This window comes from Buteo buteo, chromosome 3, assembly GCF_964188355.1.
Source record: "Buteo buteo chromosome 3, bButBut1.hap1.1, whole genome shotgun sequence".
Taxonomy (NCBI): domain Eukaryota; kingdom Metazoa; phylum Chordata; class Aves; order Accipitriformes; family Accipitridae; genus Buteo; species Buteo buteo.
The window spans coordinates 66,333,183-66,356,587 of record NC_134173.1 but is presented as its reverse complement, the minus strand read 5'-3'; the positions used below and the strand labels follow the sequence as shown (position 1 = coordinate 66,356,587).

The window sequence follows — 23,405 nt, the reverse complement described above, 5'->3', positions numbered from 1 at the left end:
ATGGACAATATTAGTGGGCACAGCTTCATTGTGAGTAGAGATGTTTAGCAGACCCTGTATGTTTTCAGTAATGAAATTATTTGTATTCCAAAGAATAAAATGTAAATAACGGCCCTTGGAAAACACAAGTGTGGTATTTGCTCTTCTAAGCAAATCTGTTTCTAATGATGCTTTATTTTTGTGGCATTAAGACCTTGATGTGGAACTCTGGGTTCATAAAAACAAGCAACAAGCACCTGTAAGGAGGGATGGTTATTAATTCTTGAAAGAAATCTCCAGAAGCAAAATGCTGCTGTCTGTGCTGGCAACACCATTTATGAAAGGGAGAGGAGGAGGGACCAAGCCAGCTTGCACTCCTGACACAAACATGCTCAAACTTGAGGCTTTTGTTACTGGGAAACACTTCTACCTCGTCTTTAACTGCTATCTAACATGATGTCATGGTTCAGTGATGCATTTTGTGTCTCTTACAAGTTTGTGAATCAATGACAGACTTCTTAGTTTCTCCACAATTGAATTGATGCGTCCTACAATAACTTAACTTAAACCTTCCCAAAGCATTTTCAGCCACCTCTGTGTGTGACGTCCTGTTTAAAAGCGGAGGGCCACACACAGGTGAGCTTTTGGGCATGCCCTAAAAGCTGACTAAACCCAAACTGTCCAAAGATCATAGCCGAGCTGGTTCATGACCGTATTTAATATGTCAGACTGACTGTGTAGTGACCTCCATGTGCATTGGTGAAATTCTGACCCTGCTTGTTTAAAGGCAACACTTGTGTTGACTCCCATGGGATGAGGATTTTGCACAGTGCTCTGCTAGGAGAAAGCTAGGGTAAGCAAAAATGCTGCTGAGCAGAGGAATAAGCTAGATCAGAGGAAGTAGTAAGAGCTTTCTTGCATGTTCTTTAACATACTGACTGGAACATGGTCGTAGTCTGTTTTAAGGACTTCCTAAAGCTGGCGGTTGCCAGGGCAGGCTGTGGGCTAGGGATGGCTCAGGTTTCCTGTTCCTTTTGCTTCTTTATTGCTTTAACTAGCTGCCACTGCCACTCTTCTTAACTCTTCTTCCTCCTTTAAAATCAATGCAAATACAGTTTGAGATCCTGCTAGTCCCATCCATGAATAAATACTATTTTCTTCTGCAAAAGAGAAAATAAACCACCTACTGCATTTTCTTCTCAGGATCGTCTGGACTGCATGGGGCTGTAGCAAATGTGACAACTTCATATCAGGCCTCTATAAATATGTTTTCCAAGTAATTTGCCCAAAAGGGCGCTCGACTGAATGTTGCAAACAATCTGTTCCTTTGCAATGACAACCGCAGAGATGCAGTACATGACGATGGCCTGCCAGAGTTGTTTTGTTAAATTCAGTTAATCTAAAATCCTTAGGTGAGTTTGACCTTGAATCTGCATTTGTTGATCCAGTCTTCTCTGAAAGATGTCTAAATTAAAACACTTTTTTTTTTAATACTTCAGGAAATGTTTTTTTGCTGGTTTTGAGCAGCAACTTAAAGAGACTTTGCCAAGCACTGCTCAGAAAGGCTCATAGTAGCTGTAGGAATAAGGATGTCCTGTTTTCTTTTCCTGGCTGGTAGATGCTGAACAACATCCCTCTGTTGTCTGCAGTTCTTGATGTGTTTTTCCAACTTACAAGCCTTACCTTGGCACCCTGAAACATAAAGTGCTACCATAGCTCCACTTTCAGGTTTCTGTCCCAGTGGTAATGCTTACAACCCCTACGCTGGTCACTTTTAGGCGAAAGCCCTCCTTTTTTCTCTGTCTGCTGTAACACACTGGCACTTATCCCATCATCCTTGAGTTTCACAGCAGCATCCACATAAACAGTTTTGCAAGATCGAGGTCCATGCCTCATGTAATCAGTGATGGAAACTGCTTGCTCTTCTAACAGCGTGAGTTTGGATAAGGGTTGAGTAATGACCATTAACTTAAAATGTCCTACTGTTAGTCATCCTGTCATAGCCTCCGTGTTCAGAGTTGTATTTAATAATCTTGCCTCTGTTCCATTCCTACTTTAATCTTTGCTCGAAAATGGAAGCCTCTTCTGATAACTTTGAAATTACAGAAATTACAAAAGTATTACACCCATTTTTTATAATTCTTTCCTTTTGGGGAATGAGGGAAATAGCTGGCACATTTGGACTCTGCCCTTGAAGATAAGGATGAGCTCGTTAATAAGTTGGAGCCTTAAAGGCACTTCCTTGAAAGGCAGTCATCTTCTGAGCCTTCTGGGGTTGCTCAACAGTGAAGCGAGAGGAGGAAGATAAGAGGTTGATTGTAGTGGGTTGTTTGGAGTATACAGAGGCCATGCAGTTGTACAGCTGCACATTTCATCAAATAATCATTTCCTTGATACATGATCATTATTAAATACAAACATAATGACTCCAATAAAACAATTGAGTCTCTCTCCTACAATCTCTCCCTGTTGTCTCTCTGCAATGTTGAATGACAAGCAAGCATCGAAAGAAAATAATTTATGGCTTTGTAGTGGACTCGTAGTGTCGTGGTCCACAAGCTTTCGTTTAATTATCTTACATGAAAAAGGGTTTGGTCTTTTACAGGCTTAGGCAGGAATATGGAGGAGCAGGTAAGGTGAGAGCGAGAGCACATTTTGCCTTGCAGTGTTGCCTTTTACTTATGAGAAATAAGGCTGATGTTATCGCCCACTTTCTAATCAAATTTGACAGGAGCATTTTGTTAAGCCACTTTCTCTGAGTGGGAATTCTGATGAATACAGCTCTTGTCTCTGGTTTCAAAGTATTACTTTACACTGTTCCCAAGCATTGTTTGCCTTAATGGATGAATTATTGTAGTATGTCAGAGAAGCAGATAATTCACAACCTCATTTTATAAACTGAGAGCCCAAAGCACAGTAGTTTAACCTGCATAGCTGCAGAGCAGTGAATGGAGCCCAGGTCACCCACCCAGCATACTCTTGGTTTGATGACAAGTTTGCTGATGTGACCTCAGTATTTTTCTTCAGGAAATTACAGCTACTGGAGAATGTCGTGACTTTTTGCCAGGGATCTGCTTGTAAGTGAAGTGGAGACAGGCAGTGCTTTCGGCATACTCCTGACACACTTCTGTTTCAGATGCTCTTTTTGCTGCTAAGTTTGTGTGTTGGTGGCACAGCCCAGTGCAATAAACTTACCAGATTTTGAATACTCAGCTGCATAGCCAATACTAGGACTTGCATGCATGTTAATGTTGCTTGTAAGGTCCGTCTCTGTTTGCAGAGTGTGCACGTTGGCAACCTGCTCCTTCTGTGAGTAAACTCTACTGCTGTAACGTTGAACGATAATTTATATAAAGTATATGTTACTCTTGCTCACTAAGGCTGTCTGGCTGAGATTGGGTAAAAGAAGCAAATCCAAACTGTCGTCCCTTGTTATGTTCGGACATTTTCAAACCACTGCAGTGGTACAAAATGGCTCCCTTCTGCCAGTTTGTGTAGCCAGCTGATCCCAGCCTTTTGGAAACAGGAGAATCAGTGCAGTTCTGCTGGTGGGAACCAGCCTTTGCAGAAACCTGCTGGCAGTTGAGATAAACCCTTTGCACCGCACCTGTTCCTGGAAGGAGCGCTGAATGCATCGGTAACTGCCATGGTGCTCCAACTCAATAAATCAAGGGGTGGTGAGAGGCCTGCATTTTATTTATTTATTTTTCCTTCTCAAGAATTATTTTGATTCTTTACATATAATATAGATGGGAGCAGGGAGGTAAAGCTCTGTTTAACTCCAGTGCTGTTGGAGTACTTAATACATAGAGGAGGAGTGGTGGGATTCAGGCGTGGGAGGAGATGGGCTGGTACTCTCCTTCCTTCAGTCTGGTGGCTGATTTTTAACAAGGGATTGCTGAGGCACCCCCAAAATGCAAATTGTTTAGGCATATCTGAGGAGGTGGTCCTTTCCGAAATGCTGCTGCTGCTGTTTTGGCATCCAGAAACTCTGCAGGAGGTGTATCTGTACCTCCGTGGGCTGTCTCGTCTAGGTTGGTATGTAGGGATGCTTGGACGCAGTTCCTGCCTCTGCTAATCATGTGAGTGCCAAAATTAAAAAGCCTCTTGTCTCTTGCAAAGGTTCTCTCTCCTATACTTAATTAGACACCAGTGACACTAGCTTTTAAACAGGAATTGGAAATGCATAGTGACTTTATTGTAGCAGCGTGCGTTGAATGGAGACGGGTTCCCCTTTGCTGGGGCAGAAGCTGCTGGCACACAACAGCTTTTCAGTGGGCGCCTGCCACCTGCCTCCCTCCGCGCTCGATGCACCGCATGTCCATTAGCTGCCAGGCACGTGGTGAGATGGCAGCGGGCTGCGAATGAGAAGGCTTTGAGGAATGAAAACAAAGCGCGCTCCTGTCCACGTCCAACAGCATTGTAAGCCTTGCGGCAAGAGACTGTAGGGAACTCTTCAAATGGTCCTATAGCCAGAGGAGCAGAGAGGACGGCTGGAAAGACTCTGCAGGGGACATGGGTTTGCTGCAAGCATTATGTTGTTTTGCAGCACTGCAGAAATCTCATTTCCAGGGTAGTTAAACTTGGTTTATTCTGAATTCAGTTTATTGTAAACTCAGTTTATATATCAATAAACTAATTGTATTGATTGTAGCAAGTTATGATTTTGCAGAGGAACAGGCATCCTTTCTTGTTATAGCCATTTGGAGTGATCGTGTTGCCCAGCACTTCATTTTTAGGCAGGTTGAGTTTATAGTTTAAGTGCTGTTTGAGAGGGATTTACGCTCTTTAGGGAGGGCTGAGCAGCACCTTTCTCAGCGAATGGTTGGCAAGAGCTGCTGCGTCAGGAGTTCAGATCACCTCGCTGACCCTCGCCAGCACTGTCTGACTCCCTGCACACCTCGGCACGGGACGTTAAAGTGGAGCCTCGCTAGCCCCAGCCCGCTCCCCACAGTCCTTCCCGGGTCCCTGCTGACTGAGCTGAGATGCTGGCTCAGCCCTCCCAGGCTTTCCAGCAGGACCCCTCATTCCCCTTCCTCAGCAGGCTCCTAAATCCATCTTCTGCAACACCTTGTTTCCAGAAGGGGCATTAAAAACTTCTCAAAATCCTTTTTTCCCTTTTCTTTCGCTTTGTTAGGGTAGTCTTTATTCACAGAATGAAGTTAACTCCTCATACCTCCATGCTCTTGTAAACACCTAAGGGTAACATGAAGTTTCAAAAGGTGGGAAGAACCAGTAACCCCCTCATTCTGAACCAGCTGGGTTTGGTTTTTTTTTCCATGGAATAACCTTTTTATTCCAGGCATTCTTTATTTTATTGTAGGGTTTTTTTTTAAACAAGCACAACTACCAATACTGATTTTGTATAGCTGTTTTGCTGACCTATCTGTACTATGTGTTGAGGCGGTATGTTTATGCTTCGGTTATTGAGGTTTTGGTTAAAATTTTGTTACCTTGCACGTTAATATTAATAGTAACTGACCCTTGTTTCCTAGTCTCCAAGACACATGGTGCCTTATTTCCTATTTATTGTTCTGAAACGACTCTTCCTTTTTTCATGTAATGGGCTTAGGAAAGCAGTGTCACTTAACCATTGACAGTCCTTAATATTCCAGTATGTCAGTGAGTTTTCAACCTGAATAACCTGCCTTTTGCTTAAACTCGATCGGGAATTGCTCTGCCGATGGCTGTGGAAGTTTTTGATTCATTTCTCCATCTCTGCCTTTAGGAGTTGTGCTGCATGAGGCTCTGAGTTACTTTTATTTGGCGGTGGCTCCAGAGAAAAATGCCCGTGTTTTGGGACAGGATCCACTTTTTGTTGTGGATGTTGTCCTCTTCCTCCAGTTGCTTTCTCTCCGTTATGCTTTTCCCCATCTTCTGTATTGCTTTTCTAGTTAACCAGAGTCTGTTGCAGCTTGTGCAAGTGGAGCATTGCCGGAAGAAATAGGTCTGGATCCAGGCTGGAGTCCGTATGCTTTTCCCAGCCGCCCATACACAGCAAGGCTACAGCTCTTCAGTGTTACCAAATAATATTATTTCAAAAGCTCCTTATAAAAACATGAGTAATTGGGCAAGTGACAAAGGACTTTCTGTTTATCTTTTTGAACAATGGAAAATACCAAATAGCCACAATTTGTTCCAGTTATTCAGTGTCTTTGTTTCAGAGCTGTTTCGTGGGCACAGGATTTAATTCTGCAGGAACACAAGAAGATGATTACATGTTTTCATGCTAAAAAAATATAATTATTAAAATTTTCAAGTTTCTTTACTAGGAAAATATTTTTTACTTGTGCAATACCATTTTTAAAGCCTAAGGAAGATATTTTTCTGTATATTACAAGTCTAAGGTTATTTTAATAATCAAATGAGACTTTTAAATAGATGCTGATATCTTCGCCATTCCAGAGAGTACTACAGTTTGGAAAAGCTTTGTACAAAGGTTGATGTTTGTACACTGAGAATAGTAGATTTGGCTTGCAGATAAGAACTAAGCAATTATCAGAACTAACGCTAACTAAAACAAAATTATATTGAAATTTAATAGGCTGATCAAAGTTGGTAATGCTGATTAAAGTGGGAAATGGAGGAATGTATGCTTTTAAAAGGGAAAACTTAGGAGGAGGAACACTTGCAAACAATTATCCTTGCTGTCATGCAGTTACCAGAAACTGAGTGAGGGTCTAGCGCAAATAGTGCCACCTTCTGGCAATGTAGTGAAAAATATATGCGTGATCTGAGATGGCAGGTACGGGTGATACACTGATGATATGTGTCAGTGATGTATGAGGCAATATGTAGGATTAGTCACATATTCTGGAGGACCAAAATCCTTTTAAGGCATTGGGTCTCAAGAATCTAGATATGGGATAATTGGATCGAATGCCCTAGGTTTATTTCCCAAATGTGGAAATAAACTGTCTGTAGCTGCCCACTTGCTTGCCAGCTTTGCTTCTTGTCTTTTGACATCTCAAGCCCTTTTCTTTTAACTCTTCTGCCACGGAGTTGGGCCTCATGGCACATAAAGCTGCTGGGAAGAACTGTGTTTTAATCATGTTTAATTGTTCAGTTCTGGCCTCTGGATGAACAAGAATTAATCTCTTCCCAAGGTGGTAGATATCCCTGAGGTCTGCCCAGTTAATAGCCTGGTCAGTTCTACAGTTACAATGAATCTGTTTTACTCTGCTCTGGAAAACTTGGCACCTGCCTTCTGGTTGGCATGCCTCTACACCACAGGCAGGAATCTCATCAGGGGTCTCACTGCCTCGTGTTTTGTTTTGCAGGTGGTACCAGAGAGATTGGGTCGGCTCTCACCAGGATGTGTATGAGGCACAGAAGTATAGAGTCCAAACTCCGGCAGTTCTCAAGGTGAGTGGCTCTGTACCTGGCCTGGAGCTCGAGGGTCGTCTTTCATTTGCTACTGGGGAACACCTAAAGCTGTTCACCAGCATTGGCTTTTCAGCTGATCTCTGATCATATCACTGAGAACAGCAGTTGTTTTCTCCCTCACAGCACATAGGTGTTGTGAACATGCAGGATTTCACTGCATGTTCTGGGGACTGGGCTTGTCACCTCAAATTATTCTAAATGCTGTTGCTTTCTGTTGCTCGGTGCTGAGCAGGCGGCTGCTGATGTGACCGACTTGTCTTGGTTTCAGGACTTTAAGCTTTGTCACTAAGTTTTAAAGCAGCAGCAAGTGTTGTGCTGCTTCCTCAGCTTACCGGAGAGTCCAAATAGCTTGCAGCCAAGAGAGAAACTTTCAGCAAACAATTGTGGAAAAGGCAAATTCTCTCATCCCCTTTTTGCAGTTGAAGTTAGACTGTAGAGGTAATGGGAGAGGATTAACTCGTAAGCTGGGCTATACATAAACAACCTACTTCTGTAGTAAGTAGTAGTTTGCACGTGTGCCTTTTTTAACCAGACTTAAAAGTTACACTTGACCTGAGGTCAACCAAAATGATACTTCACCATTTGCCTGATGACCTGGTATGTTTTTTCCCTTTTAAAATAAAGATAATTGTGAAACTAGCTGTGAGGAGACAACTTCAGTCTCTACTTACCCCCGAGTTAGCTGTTTAAATGATTTTATCCCAATCTCATTAATTAGCGGAACATTAGTAGTGCTGTATCACGGACTCCACTGGTGAGAGGTGGGGCACATTGGTGGGCAGGATGTTGTTCGCTTGTACAACTGCTCTGTCTTCTTGTGCATATACATGTGTTATTTAAGTTCATAATCTTCATGGCTGCATGAACCTTTCCGTTCTCCAGACTATCCATTTAAACTGCTCTTTGTGTGATAGATGAGTAGGATCTAACTGTTTACATTGGCCTTGTTTCGGGTCACTCCTCTGGTTTGCACTCTGTTCCTCACTGTCCTGAACTTCTGCACAGTAATTCCGGTTATCTTGTGATGTGGATTTTTTTTTGATCCAGTCCTTTCTTTTGCTTTCTCCAGCGTAAACATTTTTATATTCTGATATTTACATTGTGACACTGGTAGCTGTCGCAGCAAAAAGTAAAAATACTCCAATATTGACCTTGGCTCTCTATATAAGAATAGGGGCATCTGCAGGATTTGATTGCTCTTTGTGTTTTTTCAACAAAATTAGTGCTTTAATTGACTGTCTGATAAACCCACTTCAAGAACAGATGGAAGAGTGGAAGAAAGTGGCCAATCAACTGGATAAAGACCATGCAAAAGGTAGTTACAGAGGAAGAATTCTTTAATAGGAGTAAGATTGTAATATCAGCTTTTCTTCCTCTTTTCATGTTTGTACTGGGAAACTGAATGGCGTGCTTAAATATATATAGCAACTTTTCTCTTCTAAAACACTCCTCTCCCAAAGTGCCTAACAAATTTTTAACCCTTGCATATACATTTTGAAGGTTTAGTTTGCAGGACCCCAAGGGATGGGTTGTTTTTCTAGACTGGTAAGCAGTGACTAGTTTTAACTCTGTTAGCCTACTCTCACTGTATGATCTCCACTAGTGCTGAGGAATGGGGATGCCGCATCTATGCCTGCAAAGCCTGGGGATGTAGTTAAAAGCTAACTGTAAAATCATGTTATGTCTCAGACATAGCTCCCTCCAGAGAATGCACAGCCCTGTAAAACATTGAGCATCATTATTTTGTATCTGATGTGATACAGGAATGTGCACCTGGGGAACGGGAAAGCTGTGTCTTTGGACATGGGATGCCCAGAGCTGCAGTGCTGATGACAGCTCCAGAGCTTTCCTGGGGTAATGAGCAGGAGGCAGCAAACACTTGCACAGCAAGAGCATGTTGGTAGATGCCTTCGGCTTTGCAAAACTGTATTGGGGATGATGGCCCTCTAGCACGGGTGCTGAAAGCAGGTTGCAGTTCACCACTGACCCTTGAAAACTGAAGACTTTTACTATGTCTAAAAGAAGTGGCATCACCATAATTTATTTTGGGGAGGGTAAGAACTGATGGGGGGGAGTGTGCTTGGCCTCCAAAAGAGGATCTGCTTCTTGCCCCACGATTACTGTCGTCAAACAGAAGCAGCTAAATCAGCAGCTCTTGAAAAAACTTCCACCTTGTTCTGTGGAGAGTATTAAGCAGGTAGTGAGCAGGAGGGAGGAATCACCTGGGTTCCTGCAGGTAGGGGTGACCCTGGCCAAAGTGGCAGTGAGATTTAGGGTGTAGTGGGTAGGCTTGGGTGTTGGGGGTGCAGTTGGTCCCGGTACAGGTCCTGTGCCCACCACCAGCTTGCTTCTGTTTTTTCCATCTATAGAAGAGTAACATTGACCTCCTTCGTTAAAGTGTATGTGTATATGTATATACATGCATACATGCCTTTTATCTTTTTTTTTTTTTTTTTTAAAGTATCAGTTTTCATATCTGGTACCTTTAACGTGCCTGGACTAGAGGTGGAATATTTTGTTCTGGGATTTTAATTTCTCCCAGGTTTTGCAGCTCATCTGAAAATGAGGACAACTGCAGGGTGCTCCACTTCATCAGAAAGAGCTGGCAATGTGAGCCTTCCTTGGGCAAAGTTTTAGCACCCTCTCCCTCTGCCTGGCTTTCATGCTGGAGAGGGATCACAGGATATTCTCTACCTTGCCATTTCTGGATACTTGTTTTTGAACACAGATGTTTCGAGAAACCTGTCATCTCTGTTTTGCATTCCTGAGAGTGGATGAGTCTCTGAAATGAAAAGCACTCTAATTTTGTACTGTGTTCTCAGTTGTTATTTCTGTAAAGGCTTTGTTTATTTGGGAAAGATTTTGGTATGTGAATGTGCTCACACCCTAAAATGTTATATTAAGCCAAACTTATAGGCACTACGAAATGCGAGTTCTAAGTTGCTTTGACTAATAGTAGCTGTCCTCTTAAAATTTGTAGTCTAATGTCTTTAAACATAGCCTTTTCTGTGAAAAACATTCATCAAGTATGTTGATAATAGAGGCTGTGTGTTTTTTTAGAATACAAAAAAGCCCGCCAAGAGATAAAAAAGAAATCATCTGATACACTGAAGCTACAGAAGAAAGCGAAGAAAGGTAACCTACTTCATACTTGTACTGTTAAAAACCTTTTGTGCTGTGTTCATAGACAAAGATTGAACAGCCATAGGACTTTTATTGTAATAATTTGGTCCCCTCTGATGTGTTCCTGGCACATACTTGAACACCAGGGTACAATTACTATATGTCATTTAAATCATATTCTGAAGCTGCTATCTAATGTTCTTGTACAGAAGCCTTAAAACTGTTTGTACAAAGTCAATGATGTTTTAAAATAGAGCACTTGCTGCTAACTTATTCCTGTTAGGAACTTGACACTGTAACATGACTTGTGCAGATACCTGTAAAATTTTCTAGAATCTTTTGGAATAATATAAAAAAAGCCATTATGTAAAATGTTCTGTAACTATTAAGATTTCTCACTGTTCTCCCTTTCTACCACCTTTCTTCTTTTTTTTTCTTTTTAACAGCCTGTAATCTCTTAAACCTTACATTATTCCTCAGAGTGTGAGAAGGTGGCATGGGTTGTTGTCAGGGAGAGGGCACTTGGCAACTGTAGAAAACTAAAGATGAGTAAGAAAAGAAAGGGAGTTGTCCACAAAGGCAATCTGTCTTTTTTAGCAGCTGCATCTCGTGCTCCTGTTGCTCTCCCACCACCATCTTGTCACAGGAGTTTCATCATCATGTTAATGGAAAAAAGCATCACTGATAGCTGCAGCAGTGCCCATCACTAAGGGTTTTACTTGGCCAAGTGCAAACCCCACCAAGCTTTGGAAAAATGATACAGAGCTTGTACAGAAGCAGACTTTTTGGTTCCCTTTCCTTGCACCGGGCTCTTCCCAGCCGGGTAGGAAGTGTTCTTTGAGCAGCTCACAGCCTGCAGGTTGCAACTTGTGCTTTCCCTCCTGCCTAAAACCTGTGTGAGCCCAGGGACAAGCAAAATAAATGCTGGGGCGGGGAGTTTCTTGAACTTTTAAAATTGTGTGTTACCCAGAACAGGTGAGCTGTCTCTAACTGTCCTTCCTAATAGGTGAGTCAATAATTACACTGGTAGAAAGTCACACGATTGGAAAACTGCTCTTGGAATTTTAGCTGACTTTAGATGAGGGATGAGGGAAGGAGAGAGAGAAGCCAGCAAGAGGGAGCTTAGCTCAGGAGGCTGCGTCTGTCTGTCTGTCTGTGGAAAAGTTTAGTGTTTTAAATCAGAATGGTCATCTTTAGGAGGACATGTTTTTTGTGATCAGATTTTATTTTGGGGTGATGTGTAAACATGTTTCACATTTTATGTGATGAATTGTCTGACTTCAGACCAACAGCTTTAGAGAACCTGTGATAGTCCCTCTGTTTCTTTTCCTTTCTTCCCCCCTTTTCTGGTCTCATCGCTTCTTGTCCCCGTGTGATACAAACAACCCCTCAATGCATGGTAGGTGAGAGCTGAGAAAAGCATGTCTGTGATCTGGGAAGAAGGACGCATTTTTTGAACCTGTTTCTATGAATTGACAGCTATCAGGCTCCATCTCCCTGTTATCCTGCTTCTGAGTATTGAATAAATCAATCTGCAACCTTGGAGGAGGAAACAGCATTTTCTGTAAGGTGGGAAGAGGAAAGAGAAGCACTTAAAGCCTTCTGGAAAAAAACCCACTTTTCTCATAATGCAGATGCCACCATACACATCTGTCAGCAGTGGTTAAAGCCAAGTGGACTTTCTCCTTGGATTTTCTGGGTTCCTATCTCCCTCCCCAAATGTGTGCCATGTCTAGTGACAAGGGTCAGCACACTCATGTCTTGTCCTCCTTCGGGATTAAACATCTTTGAGCAGGGAGTGGAACAGGCCTCATTTTGCTGTCATTTTTATAGCAGCCACTGAAGACTATTTTTTTTTTTTAAATGTCATTCCCTTGATTAATTTTGCTGTTATGACATGCTTTTGGAGTTATCGATGAACCTGCTGTATTTCTGTGCTGTATCCCTCAGAAGTGCTGTCACACACATGGTGTTTGGGTCCAGAGCACAAACCCAGTGGGACTGAGGTGGGGTTAAAGCTGGTCGCAGAGGAGCGTGTATGGGGAAGGTGGAAGTGATGAAGGCTCACAGGTAGCCAGTACAGGGGAAAGGAGGAGCTGCAATATTTTTGAGGAGCTGAGAGTTGTTCTCATGGCCTGTGGGGAGGAGAGGTGCAGTGGGGTGCTGAGGCTCATATGGATGCGAGAGTGAATACCCAAAGCTGCTGGCCCTGTGGGTTCCCAGCATGAGGGGGTGGGAGGTGGAAGTTCACCCTGTCTTCTTGCAAGTCACCTACAGTGCTTAAATATAGAAGAAAGAAAAAGTAGCACATGCTTTTTTCCCTCTTTGCCTTTTTTGATCCCTACCTTGAAGGAATAAAGCATTGATCTGAATGCAATGTCAAATGTTGTTGTGAAAACTTTTTTGTATGTACCCACCTTGACAGATCTGTTTAATGTGCTACGTGGTTAAGTATGTTGTGCTTGCTGTCACTGAGGCATAAAAAAATCAAGAATGGGTTTATTTATAAAATGATAAAGCTGCAGAAGTGATTCTAGTTTAGGTCACTAATGAGGTTTGAACTACGGGCAGGGAAACTCTTGGGTGAAACTCCTGGCAGGCATGTGGCTGAGTGCATGAATGTCTTACTGTGTCTTCAACTCTCCTGTTTCCTCGTTGCTCAGTCTTACTTTTTTTGTTCTTACTTTTTTTGTTCTGTTCTTCCTCAAGCAGGACCTGTACATTTGATTTTTCTGTAAAGTTACTGACTCACCTATGGGAACTCTAAAACAACCAATTCATTCCCTTCCTAGCACTTGTAAGAATATTTTTGAATTAACCTTATGATCATCTGTGGGCAAGTGGTGATGTTTGCTGAATTCTGGATTTGCTTAAATACTATGCATGCTGCTAAAAACATCCTTCAAGCTTTTTCTGCTGTGACTGGATGGGAAAGTGGTTTTCTTGGGCTTTGGGCAGCTTCAGATCTAGGAGCTCAAATATAACCCTCTACTTTTCTTATTTGCATCATGGGAGTGGTGTCCTCTCTCCATGCTGCATCAGCCTGCAGAAGCTCCCTCTCGTAGCCGATGGCTGCAGCATAAGTAGCAGCTCCTTGTTCCTTGCCTGCATCCCAAGGATGTTTGGGAGAAAGGGCCATGGGCTGCGTGGCTTGTCCTGGCAGGAGCGCTACAGGTTGGGCACCCCACCTTAGCTCTGAGGGGCTGAATTCGTTGGGGTTTGCCTGTTCTCTGGCTTGTATATGGTCTGTTTGTTCTGGTTCCGTGTGGCCAAGTTGAAAGTTCAGGCTGGGCATTTAAGATCATTTATTAGAAATTATGTTTGCAGAGTAGGTGTTTTAATTGCAATAAAGGTGTTTCCAAAGCTTGAAGTGACGGGGAAAACACCAAGCTTTCCAAACAAAACAAAAAGGTTGTTAGGGGTCCTTCTTGGAAGTTTGCTAGAGTGTTTCTGGTAAAATGACAAGTCTGTGTGTAAATGAAGATCTTGCATTTCAAAAGCCCTTATAGGGATAGTTTTAATTGTTTTTGTTGTCTTTGATTATTAAAAAAAATAGAAATCCATATGATGTCTAAATATACGTAGTCTAAATAGGATCCGGTACACCTCCCAGATCCATGCAGTCCCTGGGGATGTTATGGTGATCTTCAAGGTGCATTGTTTTCCTTACGTCCTTGTTCCCAAGGGTAACAGGCCCATAGGGCATGTTGCCCACCCCAGCGTTGAAACTTAGCTCGTCTGAACAGGTGAAGCTACATAGTACATGGAACTGCATACATCTTCTAAATTGCTCTTTGTTTTCAGACAAACATTGGACATCAGAAGTCAGCCCAGCTAACCTGAGTCAGCAGAATAGTTATGCATATACTTAAAATAAATTCCATGTTTAGTTTCTGCTGAGTCAAGGCCTCATAAGTGGATCCATAGCTGCTAGAAGCTGTTGAGGCTGTATTGAATTCAGAGGAGAGACAGCAGCTGTGGCTCTGCATGTAACCGTGTTGGAAGGTTAACAAAATGCATGATTGTTAGTTTAAAAAAATAGCATCAAGTGACCAAGTTAAAATATTACTGAAAGTATATGTAAAATTTGGAGTGCATGTTGGCTTTATTTTCTGTATTTCAGCTTGTCTATTAATGATTAACTAGACAGATTTCCCTTCTGCCTGTAACTGGACTGGTAGGTTTCATTTTCAGGTTCTTCATGTGACACTGTGTGTGAGCTTTGAGGAAAATGTTTAAATCCATGGAGATTGGTGAAAAGGACTTACATGTGATGCTTCCAATCATATAACACATGTTAATGTGAAAACTGAGTTTTATCTCTAAGCCGTTCGTAGAAGTTTCTGCAGAGTGCCCTTAACATTCAGTACAACATTTCATCTTGTGTCCCATCAACGCTGAGTATCCAAACTCTCTACTACAACCTCTATTTTTGAGTATGCAGCAGTTTTGGAAAGTATTCCTACTTTTAATGAAGTTGAGAAAGTAGAACGTGATTATTAATTTACTGTAATACTGCCAAAAGTGCTTTTTCTTCCCCTCCTCCCGGTGAGCAAAGATGAGCTGTTTGTGTTTTAGAGCCTTTGCAGCTGGTTTTGTATTACACTCTGGTCTTTGAAACTGTAATATTGTTATACTGCTCTCAAGGATGATTGTGCAAACCCCGTGACTCTGAAGTGAAAAACATAAAGCTCGTCAATGTAATTATAACCAAAGAACATCTCAGTTCTTAAAGCAAATGCTGACCTTCTCATTCAAATACTTGCACTCTTTCTTGGCACTTGCCTGGTCTGGAGTGGCAGGCTGGGGAGGGAGGACCCCTGGCCAGACCCTTTCTCAGCCAGGAGATAGCCTTATTCCTCTAAATTGATCAAGCGTGGCATGATGACTGAAGTGAGAGCCAGGACTCACTGTGGAGTCAGTATGATACAGCTCAGAAGGAGGGAAGCTAATGAGCAAATTATCCTTATCTGTTGCAGGAAAACAATCCTGTGTGGATGAGGCCATGTGTCTGCGGGGTTTTTTTGGTGTGGTTTTTTGTGTTTTTTTGGTTTGGTTTTTTTTTTTCCCCTGCAAACTTATAATGTAAGCTCCACTTTATAAAAATTCAGTGAAGACATGTTGCAAAATCAGTGACTGGAGGTATTTCTTTGGTTTATTTTCATTCCTTGAGTTTTGAATGCCTCTTGATAGTTCCCCTCTTTTTGAAAGCAAGCCAGGTTTATTGCAAAATTTTATATATAAAGTTTTTTAATTATAATACACATATCATGGTTAATCTTTTTGATGTTCTTCCCCATTGCATCAGCAATTAGTTTTTCATTTAATTAACAATCTATTAATGTAATTGCAGTAGAGAACATCAAAAAGCACTGTGGTTACTAATTCAGCAACTGCCTAGAGTTTTGCAGGTTCGAGTTCCCTCTTCCCTGTGAGGGGATGAGCTTTGTGCCACTTCATCAGCTTGACCAGAGTTTGACAGATGTCTGTTGTGCACTTTCTCTGAAGCATGGGTTAACATGTTCTCACCTAGAAATCTGCAAGCTAAACAAAGTTCCTAAACTGGTTTAAGTCTCTTAAAATAAAACTGTATGGTAAATAACCAGGAGTTTAATTTGCAACAGCTCATCAGGAAGCAAAGCTAATGCGTTTGTCTTTATCAGCAACGGAAGAAGTCAAAGTAGTCTAGTCCAAACTGCTCGCTCTCTTGTCTTGGCACTGATGATAATGTCTAAACTCTAGGAATGCTGGAATACCAGTTTGACTTTTTTTATTTTCCTTTCTGTGTCAATTTTGTGTCCTGCAATTTCTCACCATGCGCACCTGCCTGACAGCTGAGGCTCTGGGTAAGTCTGTGCCTTGCTGTAACCCTGGTGGCTGGTTATTGTAGCCCTTGCTGTGGCCTCTTTATGGTGTCTGGTCTCCACTAACTGCCTAGACTTTAATTTCTAATGAAACTAAAATATCGCCTAATCTTAATGAACAAACCATCTTTTGATTTATTTTCTTTTGGCATCTAATTGGAACACTGTAAAAGAAGAAAATGCGTATTGTAGATAAACCTCTGGTTTATTTTAGAAAGGGATTAACATGGACTGATAAATCATGTCACAGTTGGGAGAGAAGTTAAATGGAATAGACACGTCATCAAGGTGATGTTCAAATAATTGAATATCTTATTGTTAATATGACTTTTAAAGTCTAGAGCTTAAAGTCCTTAGTGTTGTTCTTTGTAAACCTGTGATCCAAGTCCCTCTTTTTTTCTGAAAATCGCATGCACCTTTCTTAACCGATAGATAAGAAATCACTATATTTAACTTCATGCTGGGGAAGGGGTGGAAATCGGCATCACAATTGTCTCCTGCTGCCTGATCACATCTCAAATTGCTTAAATTGGAGTGTTGTTTCAGCTGTATTGCAAATTTAAAGTAGTTGCCTTGAGATCTTCTTGTGAATGAAATGAGGTGTTTCTGAATTTGAGAGAAATAATCACACCTCCACTTGCAGGTGTAATGGTGTAGGTGTTGCCCTTTGGAGAAGCCTGGATTGATTAGATCAGGAGACTCTCAACTGAGGTGCCTCACTTGGGCTTCTGGAGCTGGGCACTGTGGTGCCTGCTGCTTGTCCCCTTTTTTGAAACCACAATTTTTGTTTTTCCTGGTTTGTAATTCAATCTGGAAGTTTCCTTTCGTAACTTGGAACTTTTCTTTTAAGGGACAACTTAGAACTTTTGAACATTAGCAGCTGATTCAGATCTCCAGTAGCCACCAGAAAGACTCAGATTTGGTTGCTGAAGGGGTCTGAAGTTAACCCCAGCAATGAGGTTTTCTACCTTTCTGTAAATGGTAGTAGAATTCTTCCATTCTCAGCCTAGCTCCATGTTAGTTTATTTTTTGGCTTTACTGTGCAGGACTTAGAGGGGTTATTCATCCTGGCAGCTGAAGCAGATATGCTCTTGTAAAGAAGGTGATTTGGGAATGAATGACTTGGAAACTGCTATGGTTTGTACGAGTTGAGGTGTGCTCAGCATTGTCTTGTACAGTGTAAATTCTGCCACTCTGTAACGTGTCCAATATGCAATATTCAAGTTCCGTGCAGACACGTAAAAAAACGCAAGGGAGCACTCTTTAAGTGAGAAAGTGGAAAATAATAATTTCACCAATATTTGCTGCGTTACTTTGTCAATAACAGCATTAGTTTTAGTAGTCAGACTTGCACTGAGAGCATTTAAAAATCATTGTTCTCCTTTGCTGTTGCTGACAGCTTTGCTAGTTTAAGTTGTTTTATAAAATATAGGCATGAAATTGGGTTGAAAATTAGATTTACCTTTTTCTTTCTCCCTAATACATTTCCTTTACTAAAATTCTTTTTGAAAAATGGTTATTTAAGAAACTGAATGAGGCTTTCAGCCAGGATTCACACAGAACACTGTAAAACTGAGGTTTTAATGCATGTTGGTCCTTTAAAGCTCTTGCATGTCATGGTAATGATGTGAAGCACCTGCTCTGAGGGTAACATACTAAGACTGTCCTTGGAGTAGCGGTGGATTCATGTTAATATTGATGAGAAGCAGTTCAGCTCTCTGCAGTTCATTAGCTGTTACTTGCCTGTGTCAAGCTGCAAGTCCCCGGGCTGTTGGAGCATGGTGCTGTTGGAGAAGTCGGTCCACAACTTCTGGTCTTGCATTTCTGCTCCTCTCTGCAACACCAAAGCTCTACTTTGAGACAGGCTGGATTTGAATTTCTCCTCGGTTTTCAGATTGTTGACTCGTTCATCTGAGTTCAACCAGATATTCTCTGCAGAACCATCCATACATCACGTTCGTGTCTGGCTGGTTGCAGACCAGAAAGCTGTGACTACATTTGATGCTTTTGACCATTGCTAATGCTGGTTGCTTTGATGGGTCATTCAAACCTGTCTGCAGCTGGGGTAGGAGTGTCCTTCCAGGCGCACTTTTACAGCTGCTCCATGGTGAGACTGTTCTGGAACTGTCTTCTGTCATTACAATAGTTGTGTTGGTTTGGAAATGCTTCCAAACGGGTACCCTAAAGGCCAGAGAATGTGGGCTGGAGAGAATGATCAATTGTTGATGTTCCTTATGAAAGTGTGCCTCGTGTCCACAGCAAAAATAGTGCAATCAGTTGTCAGGGTTGCCCTAGACAAGTGACCTTCCCCTCGTAATTCAAAGGGGAAAAGAACTGCATTGCTCTCCAGTGGTCGATGTTCCCTTCTGAGACATGTAGTGGATACAAACTAGGGGAGACCCAAGGTGGGTGAGGAGCAGAGGTGATCGGCAGTTGGCCCTCACGTCCTCCATGTCCTCTGGGTGTAGGAGTGCTGTCGAGGGCCTGTGCTCCACTCTGGTTAGCAAAGGAAACTGGTTAAAATTGGGCTGAGATCTCATCCCTCAAATTCCAAGCTGTCTGAGTGCCATGAGAGGCAGCTGGCGATTCAGGGTGTGGGAAGAGTTATGCCCGATTTCAGAAGACTTGCTAGATTGATGTCTGCATTATGGAGCTTTCAAAGGATATTGATAAAGCTTTCCTGCTCCTCAAAGATGAGTTGCGAGGAGACATCAGGAGAGAGCTGTATTCATGCCATGTAAACATCTGATGTCAGAGCCTCATCTAAATGATTCACCTAAGCTTGCTTCCTACTCTGAATTTTACCCTGGACAGCTTGTGTGTTTTCACTGACTACATAGGTGCCCAAGAGCCATAGCATAAAAACAAGTCCGTGAAAGTAGCAGTGAGGAGATGGTATGTCTGTTAATGTCCTGGCTCACTTAAAGGAATAAAGTGGAAACTTCGTAGAGATACAGAGGATGTTGGAGAGCGATGCAGTTTTATATGCACTTTTGCCAAAGGGTTAAAATACGCAGCTTGATCATTATGCTGGTAACTTCCTTGAATTGAGTGAGTTACGCAGGTGTAAATGAGGTTTATGTTTGCCACATGTTTTGGGTGCTCTTGTTGCTCTGGTCCAAGACTTGCTGCTCTGTGAGGTCCACATAAATTACCAAAATTCACTATAATTGAACCCACTTTATCAGGGGAGTCCAGTTGCTTTCTAAGTGTATGTCTTCTCACTGTGTAGGCGAGTGCATTTAACAAGGATTTACTGTGTTAAGTGCATGATCATGTGGTGGAGCAGCTGAACATTTACAGCAGTTCTCAGATCTGAACCAAGGAGTGTGTGATTTAGTTTGCAACTAATACATTTTACATTTGGTACATCCACAGTAGTGAGCCAGTATCTAGATTTGAACAGCAGGAGATTATTTCACCTGTTTTAATTTCCAGGCAGCTCTCAAGGGGTCTGAGCAATAATGCAAGTCTCAGTTTCATAAGGAATTTGAAAGAACAACTCCAAAGAAGAATAAAATGTTTCATCATTGCATCTGATAGCAAGGTGGAGTATGGGGAAGGACCTGAAATGTACAGAATGGTCTTCAAGCAGAAGGGCCCAGTTTGTCTCCTGAGGGTGATGGATGAGAAGGCACAGGACCTTCAGGGTGTTACCCAAAACGCTTCTGTAACTTGTTTCTGGCAGATGCTAATTTTGAGAGAGGAAGCAGGTGACTCCAGCTTCAGAGTCTGTTATTGTTAAAGTTACTTCCAAAACAGTTTTATGACCACATTACACCAGTCAGCCTGATCTACAGGATCAGGCACGGGGTGTTCCTGCTGGCAGTTTGGTACCCAGGTGGCCTTGGGGGTGGCCGTGCTGGTGTTGCACTGCACGTGATTCTTCAAGGATCCATCACAGAACTCTGCTTGTGCGTATCTGTGCAGTTTTATCTGGACTATGTCTAACTCTGTACAGAGGACATTTGGATATATCCGGTCTGTAATGCTGCTAAGCCAGCGTCATTCTCTTTGCTTCCATCGCTGCTCACTTTCCCGTGGCTCTGGCTGTGTATCAGTGCAGGGGAGCTGACGACTTCACCTCACTCTGGAGTACTGAAGAAATACATATAATAATGCAAAGGTTTTCCTTTGTAACCCTGACCTTCAGTCATCTGCATTGTGTACTACACACATCAAGAGACTTTTTTCTTCCTCTTACTCGTAGCTTTAACTCCTCCGTGCACAAAGGTTATGGTCCATAAAAATTGATTTTGGGTAGCTGCTTGTAACTCAGCCACCATTTTTCAATGTTATCTTCCTGATATTTAGCAACAGTGGCATGGTTATGTAGCTGGATACTTAATTTGCATGTGGTGGCGTTTCTGGGAGATTTGAGACAAATTTACACTGAGGTTCTTTAAAATATTTAGGGGTGTAAGCTGCATGAAAACATCTTGCAACTGCAACATTGTTGGCTCAGTAATACTATGGCTAAGCAGCCGCCCTTCGTTCTAGAGGAATAAACTTGTGCCATGATGGAGTAAGCAGTTGGTGCAGAATAAGGTACTTAACTGTCACAGAAAGTTTTGGTATTGAGTTGACTATAATTAACACAGTGCAGCTTTTTGATTGCAAAACACTGGATGTTTTTTTATTTCCATAGACAAATACTGGACATTAATATGTATTTGAGATGTTGATAGAGTTTTTTTTGTTTTGGACTTTGGAATGAAGAAAACTGTTTTAGCCGTTGCTTGTGTAGAGTACTTGAATCCAATGGTCCAATGATCAGTAACGTGTCCTTAATACCATCTCATATAGGAGATTCATCCACTCATTTAATGACTCCACAAAGCTGTCATTAGGACCTTGCTAAGCACAGAAGTAGGAAGGAAGAGGAATATACCTGGGGTTAGTGATTAATACTCTCCCAGTTAGTAAGGTGTTGATTTTCAGCAAGGATGATGTGAAGGGTTTCTACAGCTAACACTTTGATAAAGTCCTTATGTGAAATGCTGTCTTTGGCTTGTTGAAACCTTTTGAATTGAGCTGGATTTCTATTCTATGCAAAAGGGGAAAAAAAATAAATGCTATGAAATGCTTTATTTAATTGGGGGGAAAAAAACCCCTTACTAATTTGGATTAAGGGAAAATTCTGGTTGAGACTTGAATTGCAAAAGCACAATCCAGCAGCAGTGCTGGTGGAAAGTGAGGTCTTCCTCTATGGAGAACCACAGTTTTGACAAAATGTACTCTTGATTGTTTCCTGCATACAGGGCGGGGTGATATTCAGCCCCAGCTGGATAGTGCTTTACAAGATGTCAATGATAAGTACCTGCTGCTTGAAGAAACTGAGAAGCAAGCTGTCAGAAAAGCTCTGATCGAGGAGCGTGGTCGATTCTGTACTTTCATCTCGATGCTGCGGCCCGTGATAGTAAGAGCTCTCCGTTTTAAGTTGGTACAATTCACAAATTAGATAAGTGGTCAAAAGCCTCTAAAAAGAGTAGCTCGTTATGTTTTAGGAATGAGTTTCTAGAGCCAAAATTCAACCTGCATCTCTGCCTAGGAAGTGGCAAGAGTTGGACCTTCCTTGTAGGCATTTGGAGTAATTCAGTGACGGAAGACACTGAATAGTTTCAAGATGATTGATGGGGAAACAATGGGCACGGAGACTTAAGTGGGCTTCAGTTCCCTATGCATACTGACCTGAGACATTGCTAATGCAGTTTTTTCCACTGCTTTTTTTCTTAACATCACATTTTAATGTAAATCTTTCTTACTCCCACTCCAGTGCTAGGACTGATAAATGTTTCAAGACCTCCCCTGTGTATATAATGACATTATCTGACAGATTGCAGGCTGCTTCCATGCAGTTTTCTGGCAGGTCTTTTCCTCCTACATGACAGCTTTTTCAGTTCATTGAAAAGGTTTGAGTGTATTTTCATCATCTCAGGTTGTCTGAAGCCCGGCAATGAATCGTTTATGGCTTTGTGCAAGCATGATGCATTTCTGAAGGGTCTCCAGCGTACTGGGAAAATGTTCCCAATGCTTGTTTACAAAGAGCATCAGTCTCAACAGAAAACCATGGTTAGAGAAGCAGGGAGGTGATGGCTGAGCAGGAGGAGGTTAATTCCAGACTCTGAGGACCTGGATGAAATTACCATGGTAGCTAAAGGATTACTATGGTAACTTACAGTGCAGGAATCATCTGAGTTAGCTGTTGATGTAGCTTGAGCCGGAATGAATCATAGATGTTATTAATGCTCTGTACCTGTATAGTGCCTTTATGTCAAAGTTTCCAAAAACTAGCAAAAAGTACGAGTTTCACCTTTGTTTACATTCAAGGTTAAAATCCTTAGGGCACATTAGTGAGTATACATAGAAGAGTTAAATCTTTCCCAAATGCAGCAGACATGACACTCTTTTTCTGAAGGTGTCACAAAAAGAAGGCTGAGACTTACTTATCTCATTGATGAGACAAAAGATTTCTGGGCCTCAGAACTTACAGCAATCTTAAAGTAGTTATAAAACTCTAAATTAATCTTTTCAACCCTGTTTCATAAGAAGTGATTGCTTAATGGGCAAAGGAAAAGCAGCTCCGCTGGGCATTCCCACAGTCATCAGCAAAAAGAAAAAGATTGTGTATTGTGTTATGGGTCTGATTTTTAAAACCAAGGCTGTGATTAACCTTGCTCTTTTGTATTTTCAGGAAGAAGAAATATCAATGTTAGGAGAAATAACCCATTTACAAACCATATCAGATGACCTGAAAAGTCTTACCATGGATCCACACAAACTGCCATCTTCAAGTGAACAGGTTAGCTCTTGTTACCTGGAAAACATTTTTATTTGTAGCTTGTACCAGTTTTCCTTTTGTGTTATGAGGAATATTGACTACTAGCATTAAGTGGCTTAATGGTATGTTTTCTAGATGCTTCACTGCAGCAAGGTCATTTTTAACATAAGCAATTTTTAAAAAGTTGATTTTGAAGTACTAGCTGAGTGCTTCCTGAAGTATTTGGTGAGACCAATGTGAAGTGGTAGCAGTAATACTTTGAAGTATATGAA

At 41.8% G+C, this 23,405-nt stretch overlaps 1 protein-coding gene across 6 annotated transcripts in view; it reads left to right on the top strand.

The window, feature by feature from the left end:
• The window catches only part of MTSS1 (MTSS I-BAR domain containing 1), a 126,646-nt gene that overhangs the window by 84,092 nt on the left and 19,149 nt on the right, over positions 1-23,405 (top strand). For 4 of the 6 annotated variants that reach the window (XM_075023944.1, XM_075023943.1, XM_075023942.1 and 1 more), the window contains exons 4-8: positions 7,260-7,344; positions 8,589-8,680; positions 10,426-10,500; positions 21,614-21,771; positions 23,047-23,154. In XM_075023944.1, the coding sequence (XP_074880045.1) occupies positions 7,260-7,344; positions 8,589-8,680; positions 10,426-10,500; positions 21,614-21,771; positions 23,047-23,154 (518 nt within the window). Of the gene's footprint in view, positions 1-7,259; positions 7,345-8,588; positions 8,681-10,425; positions 10,501-16,085; positions 16,335-19,808; positions 20,066-21,613; positions 21,772-23,046; positions 23,155-23,405 lie in introns of those variants that run through there. The other 2 variants (XM_075023946.1, XM_075023945.1) reach the window with 2 other exon arrangements.